We start from the raw sequence: 19,085 nt of genomic DNA on the forward strand, positions 1-19,085 counted from the left end.
ATTATCGCCACCTACTGGTTCCATTTTTTTAGCAAGTGAAAACATCCACATTATAAGAAAAAAGAGCAGGGATTGCACGGAAAATAAGACTTTCAAAAAATGACACTGGTCAATAAAATGAATTATTTTCTATCAAATTCTGCTAGGTATACATTTTAAAGTATACTTTTTGTGCATTTCTCTCATTTAAAGAAAACTAATTAAACAATCTAAAGGTTAGTTATTTGTAAAAGAAAAAAGAAAAAAAAGAAGAAGAAGCAAAGACAGAAAGGACCATTTTCGGACTATGAAAATACTAGCTGTGCAAAGTACCATTATTACTCGGATTAAGTCAAAAAGATCACAGGAGAGGAGGCCGAGGCTGAGCTCCTATAACGGGCTAAATAACGGTAACCTGGGACGAAAGGCTGTCATTAGACCAGTTAACTGTAGGGTGAGTGTCACTGTAGAATTAAAGCAAAGACCACACCAAAATATAAAAGCAGAAAAAACACGAGTAAGCATTTATGAGGTGTGTGTGTGTGTGAGGGGGTCGTGTTACCATGTTACATGACGGTCAGGTTACACACAGGAGTGGTACAGAACAACTGTAAGTAAAATAAATAAAAAATAAGGACCCCAGCCCCCCAAACTACCCTCCACCCCCTCTTCTTTTGGGTGTCCCCATGATTTAACCTCGACTTTTTCGTGCTCTCTTTAACACAGAAACACACGGAAACACACATTTCATCATACAACCACAAAACTTCACAAACTGCGTCAACGGCAGCAACCTGCGACACCGAGCCTGGTGTCAATATAAATGAACCAAATAGCGGAAAACTGCAATGAAGTTTAGCAAGAAGTTTCACAAGTTTCAGCGCGGGGGAACACACGGGGCCAGGAACGTAGAGATTTCGAGAAAGACACGAAGTAGACTCACACAAGTGCATTAACATTCGAACAGAGAGGAGTATACGATGGCAGACTCACGTGAGGGAGCAGGAGGAGCAGCAGGCGACTGGATGGGTTTTCTTCTTGCTCTTTGTGTGAGAAGCTGTGGCAGCGACTGAAGACACAGTGATGTAGAACAACAGGCCCTGCCCACTTCAGGGGGAGGACCCCGGATGAAGAAGGGGCAGAGGGTGAGAAAAAGAGTGGTGTTAATTAGGTGATGATTAGGGTTTTAAATTATGGGTGGGTGCGTCTTGTCTGCAATGCTATGTCGTGAATGCGACTTTAACAAACCGTCTGTTCTTCGTTTCTCTGAGAGGAAACTTTTTTTTTTCAACCGTTTACTTACAATAGCCATAGACTGGACCAAGTCATTTGAGTGCAGGAAAAAGTGCACATTACAGCAAGCTGTACTTCAATAATCCAGGATGACCTCACTTTAACATTGAATTCCTAGAAGATAAAATAAAGAAGAAAGAATCAGCATTATTGTCATTTTACATGTATAGTTTACACAACTATAGACTGTCCTCTGCTTTTCGACCAGTAAACCTGGGGAGCACTGATCGCTTTCAGAAGCATTCGGGAAGCGAAGGAATTGGTTCTTGCTCAACATACATTAGCCTACTGCAGATGGCCAGGGTTAGGGTTCGAGTCTGCAGTCCTCCGATAACGAGCTTGATCCTCTTATCACTGAATGACAGTGTCTTCACAGCATACCAAGACATTTTGCTGGTCTCTTTCTCTTCCAACATGACTATACACTAGTGCACATAGAGAGGTCCATAAAAACATGGGTGACAGAGTCTGGTGTGGATGAACTTGACTGGGCTGCACAGAGTCCTGACCTCAACCCCATAGAACACCTTTGGGATGAAATGTTCCAGAAAGGACCGGTGTGGCTGCAGGTTTTTGTTGCAACCAAGCAACACTACACCTGACTTGGCTCTTTTAATCTGATTGGTCAGCTGATTGGTCAGTCACTGTGCTCTGGATAGGTTGGAACCAAAACCTGCAGCCACAGTGGCCCTTTCTGGAACACTTTGCCACCCCTGGTCTAAACCTAAACCTTGTGGTCAACCTTCCCAGAAGAGCTGAAGCTGTTATAGCTGCAGAGGGTGGACCGACGTCGTATTGAACCCTATAGATTAGGAATGGGGTGTCACTTAAGTTCATATGCGAGTCAAGGCAGGTGAGTGAATATAGTGCATATGTACAGCTGCACTCCCTTGACTCTTTGCCAGATTGTCCTCCCTTCCATGCACACATTGCAGAACTTGTTTTCTGATCCAGACCTGACCTGCCTAGAACATCGCCCTGTCTTTTCTTCGGTAACCCCCCAGTCTCCTGTTCCTGACTACGATCCCCGCCTGTTGTTTCCAGATCCCGCCTCATGTTTGCGGGAGCCTCTAATAAAGGCTGAGTTAATCCTGAGTTAACCAGTTAATCCTGGTTGTGCTGCTATTGGGTGCTTTCGATACCTGTGACAGACAGATGCATTTCAGATACAAAAGAAAGTTGCAGATAAATTAAAACAGTTCAGACTTTTTTAGTTATTTTGTACATTTCATTTTCCCGATGTGCAATTCTTCAATTCAATCAAAATTCATCAACTGAGGCTCCATCACCATAGAGGGAAAATGATTCCATTGAAAAGACAGAATCAGGGTCAAAACGTGTGAAAATATACAGTCTCCCATTCACATGAAATTATGAGTTCACCTTGTGTAGTTCATGCTTTACCAGTGCATCACAGTTCCAAGCTTAGATAATAATCGAGAAGTGAAAATAAACTATATACAATAATACTAAATACTACAACATTATTTTAGTGAAACAAATGTGACGGAAGTGGGTCAAATAGACTGAGTTTATTTTCATGACTAGGATGTTCATACGGTGGATGATACACAGTATATAAGAGTACTAACAGCGAAGGCATCTGTTCTTTGTAAGAGGTTTTCACCAGATCACAGTGTTGTTGCCTCAAGCACAAGTTAAAATAAATAAAAAAGGCAATAATGGCCAGTTATAGCAGATATATGACAAATATTACAAATTAATAATGAAAATGTATTTTATTGTTAAAAGTGTATTTTCAAGGTTGTGACTGCATATAAATAGCAATGGTTGAAAAGTTCTGTTCGGCAACTGGACGTGGATTTTCTAAAAGAAGACTCTTGGATGAGAGGTGAAACGTCTTCTTTTAGAAAATTCACGTCCAGTTGCCTAACAGAACTTTTCAACCTTGACCATGACCTGGATGACTGAGAATCTTCATAGACATATAAATAGCAATGTATTCTGAAGTTTTAAAACGACTGACTATAAATCTGTAATGAAGACAGACTTAATGACATCACACTGTAGAAATATCCATATATGGCTGCAGGGGGCGTTGGGGGAAGCCCTAAGGTTCTGTTGAAAGACAACAATACCAACAATAGCATCATAAAGTAAAAACAAATCTATAAAAAAACTCCACCTGAATCGTGGCCTTTACTACATACGTCTAAGTTATTGATTCTGAATGAGACTCACATCGATGTTCCTCCTGACATTTTGTGACGCTACGTTGGGCTTCCCTTTCAACACTACCACTTTGTTTGACTACCATTTAAAACTAATGTGTGATGCCTGACCAGGAAAGTGGAAAGACAAGTCACGGAATAAAATGGAAAACTACAGTAACAAACTCCTGGGTCGGGGGCCTCTTCCAACCAGCAAATCCCAGTGAAAGGAGAATGGATGACAGGCACTAACCGACAGATTTGAGGTGACAAGAGAGATGTTGCTACATTTGTGTCTGATGTACTCAAATACTATGGGAATATTTTTTGGGTCAAGAAAGTAAGTCAGGATTTAGGAAAACGATATTTGCAATTTGTTTAAAATCATATTTGAAACTTTTATTCTGCTAACACTTGCATTAGTGTATTTGCACAATAAAGAAAGTAGTAAACTAGTTGACTTCTTTGTCAACACTGACGTGACGTCTGTGCCCCTCAATGAGAGGACATGACACGCAGTGACCCTCAGCTCATCTAAGTTTGAGACCCCTGGATAGAAGCCACATTCCCTCCTTGATCCAACCTAGGTAAAAAAAAAATCCTGAAATCTCATCCACCCTCACATTTTTTCCATATATCTCCTGGACTTCCTGGAGGTACAGAAAAAAACAGAGAGAGACAAAGATACACACAGATACAGCTGGAAATGTAACTCCTTTGGCTGAGGAATCTATGGTGGCAAAAACAAAACCACTAAAAAAACAGTAAATGTAGGTCAGACTGGAGTTTTGATCTGTATGACAAGTGTCATGCTGTAAAAAAAAACAAAACAACAACATATATTTGCATTCCTAGCTAAACAAAAACAGCAAACTTCTGAAAACTGTTTATTTGGATTTGAGATGATATTTCTGGTAAAAAAAAAACAAACCCTAATAATACATGAGGGTAACTGTTGGTTCATATCAAGAGCTCATTATTCACACTTTATCCCCCTGACGTGGCTTTTTTCTTTTAAGAATACACAAAAGTAAAAGATTTGCCTCTGAAAACGTAATATAACCAAACAAAAAAAAAATCACTGAAGTTTAGTAGGAAAACAAAGATAGAAACCCAGAAACAAGTGATTATTTGTTCCCTTTGGATTCAAGACTTCAATATTTTAGAACTGAGGATTTTCCTTTGGAAAAAATACGAAGGCATTTATTGGCAAGAAGAAAACTGTAAAAGTGATATGAGTTACCAGAAAAGAATGCTAGGATCTGTGCCAAGCTCTCCACAGCCAACACAGGTGTCTATACAGAGACAACAACTGAAGGAGGAGGAAAAAACCCAGACAATATTAAATCATTTTTCAGGTGAACAGGAAAATAAATCCTAACTCCTTCACAACAGCTGAGGTTTTAAGTTTTAGTGACCCTGAAGATTCTGGAAAAAATGTTTGTAAGGCAGTAAACATGGAGGTCTCGTATGAAATGTGATCAGAAAGTGGACCGTTGATAGACAACGGCAACGTTGCACTTAAAAATTCACTTTGTGTAACTCAACTGTAACGTTCGTCTGTAACAACAGAACAAACACTTCTACACAAGGCTCTGTTCAACTTAAGGTTCACAGTCGTCCAACATTTGATTAGTCGTTAGAGTGGTTAAAATGGTTAAAGTGGTTAGTTTAGGAAAAAGACAGATGCTCTGTGTGTGTGTGTGTGTGTGTGTGTGTGTCTACTGGATGACACAGCAGCAGGTTGCCGGGTAGTTGTCTGAGCTGACTTGGTGCTCGTTGCCGTAGATGTAGTAAACGTGTGTGTCTCCCTTCCACTTGTAGTTCACCTTAGTGATGGGGATTAACTCCACCTTCTGCCTCTGAGGATGAGAGAGTGAGGCCACATTATTGAAGAGTTTTACTTTTTTTAATTATTAACATGATTGACATAACCCTCTGTCAAAGAGCTGATTCATTTTTGAGAAAAGGAGAACATTCTGACGCCCAACAGACACCTAGTCTGACTGCTGATCAAAACCCATCTCATTCTAAATCAAATCTAATTCAATCTATTATGAAGATCCTCGGGTGTCTAACAGATGGGTGAAATGAAGAGAAATTCAGAGTCAATTCTATTCAAATAAATTGAGGATAATTGCTTGTTAAGATGCAGTAACAACAAAGTACCAGAGGGGGGAGCTAGCCAAAAATGTCTGTAATCATGAAAATGTACATTGCAGTATCTGATTTGGTGATCTGTGAGAGCAAAACAGATGCAGTACTGGTGTCCACATTATGCATGTACATACTGAGTAGGTCTGAGTTCAGGGTGCTCTGTTGCTTTAAGAGCTGCCGGTCTTTATTGACATTTTTCCTGGTAAATGTAAGTCATCTCTTCCCTGTATTAAATAAGTGAACAAATGGAGGATATTGGTGGATCAATAAAGTTAAATCTGATCAATTTATCTAGATACGGTTCAAAAACCAAACACGGGAGCTGATGCAGTGTTTCCAAACTGTTTGGAGTTCTGGGAATCGTTTAAATAAACAGAGTTCACCCATAAGCAGGAAGTGCAGTCTGCTTTCCAAGAGAAAACAGTTAATGACACCAATGTCAGCCCTCAGCAGTTGAACAGCGTCCCAGCAGTGAGCCAGTCCAATCTTTTCCCCTGATCTCTCCAACTTGATTAACTATGATTGTGAGTACAGAGAGCTAATTACGCGGCCTCGTCACAGTGACACGTCACCAACCTGCTGCAGGATCCTGGAGTTGGGTGAGTACTTGCTTTGGTGCTCCCTGATCAGACGCTCAGAGGATTCAGCAATGGCAGCGTTGGGAAAACCAATCAGAGGGTAGAGCTGAGGGAGGGGACGAGGAGACAATACCCATTATTTGACAAACAGATGTGTGTGTGTGAGAGAGGGCTTTTGTACACTTGGTATAAGTACACTTGTGGGGACATTTTTTGGAAAAGTACTATTGCTGTAGGACATTTGACCTCTCTCCACTGAGTGAAAAGGAGTCAGGATTAGAATCAGAATCAGATTCAAGTTAGGACTAGGATTAGGTGTATAATTGAATTGTGACAGTTCAGGTTCAGGTTAAAGGCTAGGAAATGTATTGTGTCAATGTGTAGTTCAAGATAAAGAACAAACAAACAACAAAACATGATAACAACTCTTATATGTGTGTGTGTGTGTGTGTAAATACCAGGTAGTTGTTGTTCTTGAACAGCTCCTTCCCACTCACTGAGTGAAGATCTCCAACCTTTAGGCCAGAGCTCTGCTCCACAACATGGTCGTCAACATGATTAGTCCTTAACGCGCGCGCACACACACACACACACACACACAAATGTTCTTTATATTCTGTGATTTGAAATATTTTAAATAATCTTACCCAAACGATTCAAATATGGGAACTCAACATGGATGACCGCTTCGATTCACACTGACGCCTGAAGAGGGAGCTAAAGTTGTGTCTATGAGGTCTCTCGTTTCTCATTTCACCCTGCATCTTTTGTAGTATTTGGCCCATGAGATGGTCATGTGATCAGACGTCGTAATGGATGTGTTAGCAGCCAATAGAAGCTGACATTAGGAGCTCTGAATCACTTTCAAATCATTTTAAACTTAATCTCAAGTAATTTAGTTTTCCTTAAATTCATACTGGTGAAAACAATGCTTTCAGGTTTGTTAACATGGTCAGGGTAAAACTAAATGTCTGAGAAAACCCAAGATCATGACGTTATATTCATAACAAACTCAGTGCAGCTGGAGTTTATTGTACAGAAGTGCAAATTTGCCAGAGGAAGTTTTTCATCTTTCAGTTCCCTGTCACGTGTTTCGCTGCAAATTAAATCACACATAACCGACTGTGGTAACGAGTTTCTTCCCCTCTGGATGTCACCAATCAGGGAGAGAAAAGAGACGTGACACAGAGAGCAGAGAACAGTGTGAAACGAAACCTCCTCCAGGATCTTCTTGAATCATCCAAGAAAAAACTGCGTGGACTTCATGATTGGCCTCTTGAAGTTTACAGACCCCAAATGAACTCATTTAAATATCATTCAACAACTTTCAAGGACTTAATACCAAGTACTTTTCGAGCAGAACCGGTACTCACCACTCCACTTTGAGCTCGATGAAGGTCAGCAGTTGGCGTTTTCCGTCACAGGTTTTACATTTCTTCGTGCCTTGGCCGTCACACTCTCTGCAACTACACACAATGTGCGAGCAAAGTGTTTAACATCACAAAAATAACAAAATCATGCCGGAACAGTTTTGTGCCCTCTGCTGGTGAGGTGGAGGACTAATGGATATTTATCTGTTCAAACTCATACGCGGAATAATTTTTTAAATTTAAAACATTTTTTGTAATGTGCATTAACTATCAATGGATAAAAAAATGAAAATGTCAAAAGTAAAAAAATGATGTCATGGGGGTTAAAAAAGTCAACAGTGCATTAAAGCTTCACTTCCTGAGCATTAGCTGGTACTTCAAACAGGGTTAATGATGTCACCACAGAGAGCATCATAAACCCGAGGTCGTCTCTTACTTGTCTCTGCCGGTGCCGTTACAGGTGGAGCAGTTCATATCATTCTTGGTCCCAGCACCGTTGCACACCCAGCATGCTTTCTGCACACACACAGTCACAGAGAGGAATAAACAAACCAAGTGGTTCAAACGTGTCATTGTCTGCTGCTCATCATGATATGAAAAGATGAAACTGTCTGGGTAGAAAAGTGATTGAGCGTTTGCTTACATATCCATCTCCATGACATTCGGTGCATGGTGCCTTCCCTGAGCTGTGACAGTCGTGGCAATCCTACCAACACACACACACACACACACGTGACATCATTACTGGTATTTGTACTGTAGAAAGTCCTCACTTCTCCTACGTTAGGCTCTTCTTTTTAGGCACGCACAAACTTAAGTCCAACAACCAAAACCAGAATCTAACTCCAGGTGAACAGAAAAGTCAAGTCTGTTTTTGACAGATGGAACAATCCAACCAATTACCTTGACGGAGGAGGGGTAGGGAACCCTGATCTTTTGAGTGTGATTGGTGAAGAGCTCAGGTGCCGTGGCCGGGACCTCCCAGGGACGGGGGGCAGTCTGGGTGTAGAAGTCAGCCGGCTCACCTGTCAATCAAACAGGACGAGTCACCAGACAGGTATAATAGGACAGTCAGTGTGCACTCACAGTGTTTGTACCTGCAGGTGTGTGTGTGTGTGTGTGTGTTTGTGTTTAAGGGCGGTCATCTGTGTTTACCTTCATGAGGTTTGTGGGCCCACTCAGTTGACCTGGACTCAGTGAAAGTCTCCAACCGATACTAAAGAAAAAACACAGTTATTAAGGGCTTGTGACCTCTTTTTGTTGTTCTGGTGACCCCAGAGAATTTTTTTTACAAAATACAGAGTAGCCAGATGAGCTCACAAAGTGTGTGAGGTGATTTGAATCGTGGTTTTAAAAAGAATAGTAATTTGTTTATTTTTTTATTAGTACATTTTTAATTAATAACTGAGCATTTCAGGTGACACAATTTGAACCACACAAAATTGCATTTTTGTTAATCAAAACGTTTGATTACCAGAAAATGCATTATGAGTTATGCTTATTTTTCTTAAACCTCACTGTCACTTCTTCTGCGAGTGTCACAAGAGTTCACATGCATGCTTCAGGCTGAGGCCTCACTGCAACATGAGCAGTTGGACAGCTGTTTTTCGGTGAAAATAGAATCCCGCTGCCTCTCACACATAATTGAACTAAATTTAGACACAAAATGTTTTTCAAACTCCTGATAAAGCGGTCTGTACAGTTTGTTTCAATCCTTATGGCACTCCTTTTATATAGTAAAAATAATTTGATAAACCCATGTTTGCACTTCTATTTGAACATTGTCAGAGGTCTTCAGATGTCAGTCACTGACAGTGGTCATGTCCCCCACGCCCTTCCAGACAGAAGGTGATGTGTCATCGAGTAACTCTGCAGTGCAGCCTGATTCTCTCCTACTATGAGTTGGCTACAATCAGTGGTCCTTTCAATAACAGACAAACACACTCTCACACCACAAGCAAAGAAACACATATATACAATAAAGAGGGAATAGCACCAAAGCACTGACAAAGTGATTTTTCTTTTTATAAATAGAGTGAAACCTCCAACCAGTGATAAGACTTCACTCAGTAACTTTTGCCAAAAAACTAGACAGAACAATAGAAAACGATCAAGTGAAGAACTCGCTCTGCAAAGACTCTCCCAGTATCGGGTTTCCTCTGGGTCAAACATTACAACTACGCATAAAAGCATGTCTCTACTTTAGACATAGTACCAGTACTAGGGCCAGTGACAGAGTACACAAATCATCAGGTGATTGGTCTGTACAATGTGACTTAAGATAAAAATATCAAATACTAGTCCAAATAATTACATTATGATATTATGACGATACTTGACTTGGACATTACCCACTTTAAAAATGCATATGATCATTCAGGATCTGTTTAAAAGTGATGATAAATCAATCACAGAGAAATAGATCAGTAGAATAAAAGCATTGTCTGGAAGGAAAATCAACTGCCACTGAAAAGGCTTTAAAACGTCAGCTGATTGTGTCATAAGTGCTGAGGTCACGAGTTTACCCTGAAGGTGTTGAACGGCTCCATATTGGTAATGACTCCATCGGTGGCTGGAGCCTTGCTGTAGCAGCAATGAGAAGATGCAAAGCTCTTGAACGCCTCGCGAGCCACGTCCTCCTCGAGAGATGGAATGCTGCACACACACAAACACATACACAACATTACACTGGCATTTCACAGACTTTGATTGTTCTGGGACAGCAGGTTGAAGAGCAGACTATTGAGAGCTGGTCTTACGTCCAGTTGTCAGGTACTGGTCCAGGTTGAGGAGGAGCCACAGGCTCCGCAGGCATGGGAGGTGGGAGATAACCGCCTGCAGCGACATAACTGTTTCAGTATCTGCAGCTGCAGAAACGTTCAAAATATGTTTGGTTCTTTAGAGCCACTTACCTCCTCCACTCACGGTGCCCTCATAGCCTGGTACAGTGTTGAACATGTTGGCTGGAGGCGCCGTGGCAGTGGGGTACATAGCTGAAATCAATAAGAGACAAGCTTTATCAGAATTAGAATTCACACCTAAGGGAGTCATTCTGTCAATCTCTTCACACACCTCACGGCCTCCTACATGTCATGCACCATTCTCATATACTTTTCTGCCACGCCACACCTTCTCATACAGTTCCAGAGAATCCTCTTCAGGCAGCCTGTCGTAATTTTTTTTTAGGACAGAGTGCATTCTCCTCATTCTCTATACGTCTGAGCTAGCACATCCAACAAGAACTCTGCTAATCCATCTTAAACCGGTTTCAACAACTCATTCCGAAACCCCCCTCATGTGACTTCACAGCTTCTTGTTAATGTTTCTTTAGATATTTCCATGGCTGTAAAGTTTTAAACTCTTACACTTTCCAGACATTCCCAGGATTCCTCTTTGGTATATCCATGAACTACCTAATTCAAAAGGTGTCATGCATTTGTCCTTCCCTCTCTCTTTTCCTAACGCACAAGTTCCTCAAAAATCTTCTACAATCTCTTTGGTGTATCTCTATTATAGTCCTTCAAGAGTATTTCCTTATTACAAGTAGTAGGAGGAGTAATTAGGTCAAGTAGTACCACAGTAATTTATGGAGTCCTATTTAACCACCATGCTGTTTGGTGGAGTGCTGTCTGCTCGTATTTACGTTTTTACTCTAATAAACACCCACATTTCTGTAGAATTCCATTGGAAGTTGTTGTTTCTACACTCGATTACATCACCTTACAAACAGGTCAAACTGTAGAAGAAGCCACATCAACTCCTTAATGAAACTTGGGTTGAGAAAAAAAAAACACCTGGTTGAAATAATTTAACAAGACTCAGTCAGGCTGCTGGAAATTCCCCAGGATTGTGACACTCCTCCCACTCGCCCCACAGCTACGGCAGCTGTTCCGGCAAGTCAGGTTTTTACTGGAGGTCGGCTACAATGAAACCAGAGACGCAGCAAAGACAAAAAGGCAGCAGAAAAGATCTACTTTCACGCCACACAAGACCAGAGACACTTTCCTACAGCAGGTGTGTTCAGGGTGGATGGCAGCAGCCAGATCAGGGGTACGTTCAAAAACAGGCAGCGACTGTAAGTGTGGCTGATGTCATTTTAAGATGGTGATGTTGACATACAATCATCAGTGATGCCTAGCCCCGGAAACTTCAAAAAAACTTCAAAAATGTGTGTGGAGGTGTTGCAGTAACTTGAATCTCGGTGATTCAGGTTATTGCTTCATCATTGATTACATGGTGTCACATCTTTCATCGGTTCCGTCACTCACTCATCCATTATAATGGTTGTGGGCAGAAATATTTGTCAACCGTCTGATGTCTCTACCTGGTTTCCCACAGTCAGAGACGAGTTCAAACCAGAGCTCCATTCAGAACTCCAAAAGAACACAATGTACTTTGTAAAACACAATCCTATTTAGAGGAAATTGAAAAGTAAAGCATGGTACCACCTGGTGGCAGTGTGTTCTTGATTTAATAGTCCAGTTGTCAGTCAAGCTCCAGATTCGCTTTGTTTCAATGAAATTCCATTTAATTTGAATCTTTTTTCATACATTTATATGAATCCTGTCATTTCAAAGGTGCATCACCAAATACCTGCGACAGCTATGTTGTAGTGGGAGTGAGGTGTGGTGTGACATGTTACGTGTTAATACGTGTTCATGTTTGCAAGGTAAATTAACCTGGTATGTTCTGGCTCATTACGAGGAACTGAGAACTAGAACAACTATTTAAAGAATACGGAGAAAAAAGGGGTAGGGCAGAACATTGGCCAAAGATTTCTATTTCCATTCACGTTTAAAAACGAACAAACGTAAATAGGTGATGTTTTTGGAATTTGAAAACTGAACTTTGAGCAGCAACACCCATCGTCACCAGTTGTAGAGTAGGCTTCAGGTTGTTGTGGTTCGAATGGAACAGCTTCTGACAGCATTAATCCCACTATTGTGATGACTGTGTTTTTTGGCTTATGCTGCTTTAATTTAAGGGCAGCTCTATTGTTTATAGATTATTTATTTTGCATTTGACTAAACGATGGTTTACTAATTCTTCTGTCTGATGTGTGTCTTTTTAGCAGAAGTTCAGGTTGTGGTGTCAGTGATATCAACAGTTTCTGACACTACTACAAGTTCTTGGAAACCTTTCTTATCTTTCCACAGATGCGTGATCGCCAAGAATTTCCACTTTTCCATCAGGAAAAAAAAAATCCAACAACAAAGATTATTTTAACCAAACATTTATAGTATAAGTTTCTTCATTACACCTTGTTCAAGAATGTTTCTTCTTTCCTCGTCTTGCAGACTGCATCACACTAATCGGATTAGATTGGATGAATTCGAGTTAAATCCGGTGCAAAGTTAAACCAAAAAAACCCAATGTGAGTGCAGATCTGCTGCTCAGTGGCCTACACCCATGGAAGAAGCAACTGCTGCTGCTGATTAACGTCTGGAGATGTAGTGGTCACTATGGTGACCCTTGTTCTGATGTGTCGTGCCGTGTGTTTTTCAGTTTCATACCTGCGCTGTTCATCCTTCGGCACTTTGATGAGACGGACCTGGAGTAAGGTGTGGCGTTAACCCCTCTCAGCTAACTGCGCTGTGGAAAGACTGTGAGCTCCTGTAGCTACCGAGGTCCGACGTAGCCTTAAAGGGAACCACTTCCTGTTAACCCTTCAAAATAAAAGAAATAATAAAAATACAATTGACAAATACAAAACGCAAAAATAAGAATGAACTCAGTCATGACCAGGTCCACAACAATACTGGCTAAAAAGAAGCTCCAAACCTTTATAGACCCAATTCTAGGCTTTACTAGAATATCCAAACAATTACGTAGATAGTATGTCCCTCTTAGTCTCCGTCATAATAATCCATAGTAATTCTAATCAAAGTAATTCTAATCAAATATTTAAATTTAAATGTCGAAATGTCTGATATAATATGAACCCAACTAATAAATTAAAAATTCTAAATATCTTATTCATCGGACACTGTTGATGCTGTCCTTGTTTTTCTGAACAGAAATTGAGATTTTCTGGTGTGCCATACATTTGACACACTGCCAGAGCTAAACCTGCCAAGGATGGGAATGGAATTGGCAGATAGGGGAAAGGAAGAATCAAAAACAAACAAACAAACATTGTTATTGCTCATGCGAATGTTGGGAATATTTAATGGTTTCTTTGTCCGACTTTTACTTTGAATGACACAAATGTCGTTCGCTGGCTTTTGTATGGTAGCTTTGGTAGCTAGCTATCGTACTGCAGGAATGTCGGCCACGCCCCATCTGGAACTAATTAAAATCTCACAAAAGTAGGAAGATTTTTCTTTAAGGTAGTTTTAACAACGGTTTAAGCAATTCCTAGAAATACTTGAAAAACAAATAAAGGTAAATGTTATGAATAGGCAACAATAGAACACAGAGGACACTGAAGACTTCTGTTTCAACACACTACAAACAAAAGGATAAGGAACGCAAACACCAAGGCAAATTAACTCAGGTCTCTAATCTGTCAACTAACTCCCTCCAGTCTGCAGGTCTTTGTTGGACACAGATGTTAATCAACAATTGTTTCACTTCACTTCTACCATGTTGTCATTGTGAAATTGACGGATAACATTTGCATACAACAACAATGTATTAAATGTCAAATTGTTCTCAGGACAGTTTACCAGATCTGGAGCTGTTTTATACACGTCTAACATGCCTGAGGATTGTGTGACCGCCTGGGGGTAAACAGTTCTCAGGTGAGGAGGACTGGAGTGAATCAAGAAATTCAGAGTATTTTCAGAATAGAAATAATTCAGATGTTTCTGTAGCAGTGCTATCAAAGTCTAACACTGTGTCTGTACATTTGTATTTTAGTTGAACTACATTAACCATGATGTTTTGGTTTGGGATAGTAAACATTGTAACAGACAACAGTTTTCCTCCATGTGAAGGGAAAGGATGGGGAATAGAAACAATATCTGTGATGAAAATATTACAGCTATAAATAAACTGTGTCGGATTGTTTTTATTTTTCTGGTTAAAAAATTGTTCACTGCTATTTGAAAATAAAAAAATAGACCTCCTGTCGTCTTCTTCTATAGCTTCGATTCCAACACAAAAAACACAACACAAGTAACTGTGCCTGAAGTCGAAGTCAGACCTTTGACAGTGCTCTCAAGGCCAGAGGGGCCTCTTTATGTCCTGTCACCAGTTAAAAGGTCAACCACACCCTATTCACAATACATACGTTTACAAGAAGGTCAAATTCAACACATAACTTAGAATTTGAAACACATTCACTTATTAAAAAAAATAAACATAAAATAGAGGACATATGATGCAACAAAGTCAGTCTTGAATATTTCAAAAACACCCCAGAACTTTACAGCATCATATGGCAGTAATGTATTGCCAGCTACCTAGAAGTTCAAGCAGTTTACTTTCTTTTTTTTCAAAAATTATGTTGGTTTATGTGTTTTGGTCCAAATTTTATTAGCTGACAAAAATGTCCCACCCACTTGACATTCTCGGTTTTAAAACCTGGCACAGGAAAATTAAATAATTTGTCAAAATTATAGCAATGCCCAGTTATTGTTTCTGGGTTTAAAGTAAAAGTTACATTACTGTGCAAGAAGAAAAAGTAAACCTTTGACACTTTACCACCATAAACATAACTGGATGGTTAATGCTGAATGAACAACGCATCTGTGCTGTTGTTTTAATAATCAGCTCATGTTACACTGCACTTGCAATAATATTCTGTTAAACCTAAATTAAAATGTTCCAAAACAAAATATGTTTGTTTATTTATAAAAAGGAAGGGTATTTCACTCCTCTTCCATTTAAATCTAAACACTTTAAAAAAGAAACGTTTCCCTCATAGAATTGCTTCTCTGCAGAATTCTGGGATTTCTTTAGCATCGGGTGACAACATTTTCACAAATAGTTTCTTTTTGCTTTATTTGAAATAATTCAACAGGAAAAAAAATATTTTTCAAACTATTACAGTTTGGTTTAACGTTTGGTTTTAGCTCAGACATAAATGTTTATTTTTTGAGCTCTGAAAAACAATAAAAAACACCTCTAAACATTTACAAAGAATAACACCTCTTCTACTGAGAATTGGTGGAACACGGGTTTTTATTTTCTATTGGCTTTTATAAAATCTTAGTATCTTCTTTGACCGTATGTGTACTTGCTCGTCTTTAATGGCATTCAGCCAGAAGAGGGAGCCATAAAACGCTCTCTTTCTCGCTGTCTCCCTGTCTCGTTCTCTCTCTCCCTCTCACCGTCAGAAACACGCACACTGTGTTCAGTTTACATTCCTCTAGTTCTCAGCAATGTTGTAATACGTGCGAGTGCGTGAACAGAGAGACAATATTACCGCCTGAACCTGAACCGAGGAGTCTACAAGGAGGGAACTGCACGGTTTAAATAAACACGTTTTCTCTCCTCTTTCAAACCAAATACACTTGAGTATCAGACGTGACGTTCACCCTGGTGTTGCTTTCATTTAAAGTACACACACACTGCCTGTTACAACAGCAACAATAAGTGGCAAATAAAACCACGTGACGAAGGGAGAAAAGTGGTTATTATTTTACTCTTGCCAAACACAACAAATACTGTAGTATTTTTGTGTATTTAAATTCCCAGGGGTAGTTGAGGCCATTTCTGTATAGAGTTAGCATGTACACACTGTGAGTTTCTCCCCATGTGTAATCTAGGTTCCTCTCACCAGTCAAAGACAGTCAGGATTACATTAGTTGTAACTGTAAAGAGTGAACTCCACACTCACCGACAGATGGTCACCTTGGCTCCAGCGTTCTTCTAAAACCTGAGAAGGAAATGAATGAATGAATGAATGAATACAGACTATGATTAAAATTATTACATTTCCCTCATTTTTTATTCACATATATTTTAACAGAGGTTATGTTTTAATTTAATTTTTTTTATTTAAAATGATAATTCTCTTTATCATAAAATGTATCATCAACCGTGCCATTGACACATAAAAGGACGCAAATGACTCATGGTTAAATTAGCAATTTCTCAATTGTTTTAAACTGTATTGTCTATTTAAATTGTATATATTTTATATATAATAAACTAAGGTTTCAGCCATTACGGCCCTCAGGAGAAAAATCACCTGTGATGATAATAAACATCTGTTCAGCCAAACACACACACCCACACACGCTTATGGTCCTATAAATGCCTGGGTTTCAGCTGTACTACATCTATGAGTAGTATATAGTTTAAGTAGTATACAGTACTTTACACCACAGCTTTTACACCCTGGGGAAGAAATGTTAATGTTTTTGTTCACAGCAGCTGAAGTCACAACTCTGAGCCTCGAGTCCTCCTCCTCTAAAAGGAAGTTTACATATCACTGTGTGTGTGTGTGTGTGTGTGTGTGTGTGTGTGTTTGTATCATCCGGGGTGAACAGTCATGCATTCTTTCCATTACCCTCATCAAATCGATGTTCAACACTCCTCCATGTACTGACCCTGTGCATTGTGCAAAGTGTGTGTGTATGTGCGCGTGCGTGCGTGTGTCTGGGTGTGGGCCAAAGAGTCTGATCCATAAACAAACATTTGATTACAAAAAACTGGACCAATCGGTTTTGCCTGATGGAGTTTAAGGATAAATAAATAAAGAATTTTCTGATTTTCTGGGGGCTGTGTCGTTCCTATATGAGTCACACTTAATAAGAAACCACAGTAGGTCAGCTACCTACCAGTTGTAGTTAGTAGTTAGTAGGTCAGAATTATGTTGTATATGTCATCAAAAGCAGTAAAAAAAAAAAAAAATCAAAACTTTTTTTTCCCACCTCTTTTTCTTCCTGGTCAGGTTTACTGTTCGCAGAAACATAACTGTTTGGAGCCTGATAGACACCACCCAGGGTTGAAAATCCCCTCGGTACAGACACTTTACTGTCCCATCCATCAAACAAACCACGGGCCTGCTTTTCGTCAAGCACGTAGAGGTATCGGCGAGTCGGGTGACTGCTGATTAAACAGCCTCTCCTTCGCTTCAACTGTGGCTAACGGTTAACAGGTCACTGTAACAACAACAAACACGAGGGAGACCTGCGGTTGATGTGGCGACCCCGGAGTGTTTATAGATATGAAGTGGACCACGGGGGACTGATCCTCACGGCTCCTGGAGACAGAACCACACAAGGTTAAAGGAGTCAGTCAGCATCATGAGCGCTTCATTAAGGACGGATATAGTGGCGGGCGTGAACAAGAAAAAAAAGACAAAATTCTTACTCGCTTCACACTTCACATCAGCGGTCCCACAACCTTACTGCGGACTGGTAATACGGTGCCATGGTTGAAGGATCATTACATTTTCAAAATAAAACATCTTCTAGACTTTCTTCTGTCAGTATCAGAGTCTGGATGACCTGCTGTTTTGAAACATTGACACATTATATTTGAATGAAAACTGGCAGCGGTCCCCGGACCATGGGTTGGGGAGCCCTGCTTCATTTTATTTCCTGATTGAAGGGAAGATTTGAATAATTTAGAAAAAGGTTCTGAATTTTTTTTGTTCCATTTGACAGATATCGAATTAAACTGAGAAAAAAAAACCCCAACAAGGACAAGACATTAGATAAAATCTTCAGAAATGTGTGGACCATCAATTTCATTTGTTCAACCAGGACTGACTGCCATAAAATAATATAAAAAAAGAGAGGGCAGAAATGCAAAAGTTGAACTAAAAACAGAAAGAATGAGCTCAGGCTTCAAGCACAGTAGAACAGGATTGTTCTGGAAATATATCGCCATCACTGGACCAATCAGGTGCTGATCTTGTCCAACTGGTTGGGTGCAGACGTTTGTACTGCGATTGTTAAAAGTAAGCTGGAACTGTTAGTGCGTACTCCAGGGTTTTTTCAACATCTGCAGAGACTGTGATAGTTCAGTGAAGTGTCCGCAGCTCTAGACCAAACAACGCAAAGTACAGCGGTTAGTAGTCTGTCCTCTGTCAGATTCTGAGACAGTGTCAGCTGAACCAGTGTGACATGGTTCGGTCGGCTCGGATTTCCCTCTACATATGTGCTGTGTGACTTAAGGTTCACAGAATGCAACAAACCCTGGGATGTTCTGGGATGGATCCCAGAGACCTGTTTCTTTCTGCAATTTATCACAAGACCGCCAAGTTGCAGAGCTTTTGTATGTAAAGCTATTCCATGTGGCCTGTGATGTGAGACACATCTTGTGAAACAATAAAAAAAAATTGGATACATTTTGATACATTTTGATGGGCCAGCTCTTGGAGTTATTGGACGTTAAGATAGGTTTGATGCAGGAGAGGTTCCCCTTCTGTTATTGGATAAACAGTAAGTTACAGTCTCTGTCACTGGTCACTGGTCACTGGTTGGATCAGACAGTTTAAACTGACCACAGAGACAAACTGTTTATTTTTAAGTGGTTCTGTGATGGACAGGGGAACTATCGCTCCTGTTCGCTACGACGATAAAAAGACTAAGCAGTAGGTAATAGATGATGCTGATTGAGACTAACTTTAAAGTTTT

At 40.1% G+C, this 19,085-nt stretch overlaps 2 protein-coding genes across 3 annotated transcripts in view; both read right to left on the minus strand.

Annotated features, from left to right (window-relative positions):
- st3gal8 (ST3 beta-galactoside alpha-2,3-sialyltransferase 8) overlaps positions 1-1,491 on the minus strand; it is a 17,867-nt gene extending 16,376 nt beyond the window's left edge. The window contains exons 1-2 of one of the 2 annotated variants that reach the window (XM_025060054.1): positions 1,283-1,491; positions 973-1,086 (exon numbers count right to left, since the gene is read on the minus strand). The gene's annotated coding sequence lies outside the window, so the exon portion shown is untranslated. Of the gene's footprint in view, positions 1-972 lie in introns of both variants that reach the window. The other variant, XM_008320569.3, reaches the window with a different exon arrangement.
- A 1,298-nt stretch (positions 1,492-2,789) lies between these two features.
- LOC103386355 (protein SSUH2 homolog) lies at positions 2,790-18,991 on the minus strand. The gene is made up of 14 exons (XM_008320571.3): positions 17,373-18,991; positions 16,334-16,372; positions 13,062-13,214; positions 10,461-10,541; positions 10,308-10,383; positions 10,074-10,203; positions 8,704-8,764; positions 8,452-8,573; positions 8,192-8,254; positions 7,985-8,064; positions 7,552-7,644; positions 6,637-6,742; positions 6,177-6,284; positions 2,790-5,305 (listed from the first exon to the last, which is right to left on the minus strand). The coding sequence occupies exons 3-14, from the start codon at positions 13,072-13,074 to the stop codon at positions 5,165-5,167; spliced, it is 1,074 nt and encodes a 357-aa protein (XP_008318793.1). The 5' UTR covers positions 13,075-13,214; positions 16,334-16,372; positions 17,373-18,991; the 3' UTR covers positions 2,790-5,164.
- Positions 18,992-19,085: the final 94 nt, after the last annotated feature.

Source organism: Cynoglossus semilaevis, chromosome 11 (assembly GCF_000523025.1).
Source record: "Cynoglossus semilaevis isolate Cse_v1.0 chromosome 11, Cse_v1.0, whole genome shotgun sequence".
Classification (NCBI taxonomy): Eukaryota; Metazoa; Chordata; class Actinopteri; order Pleuronectiformes; family Cynoglossidae; genus Cynoglossus; species Cynoglossus semilaevis.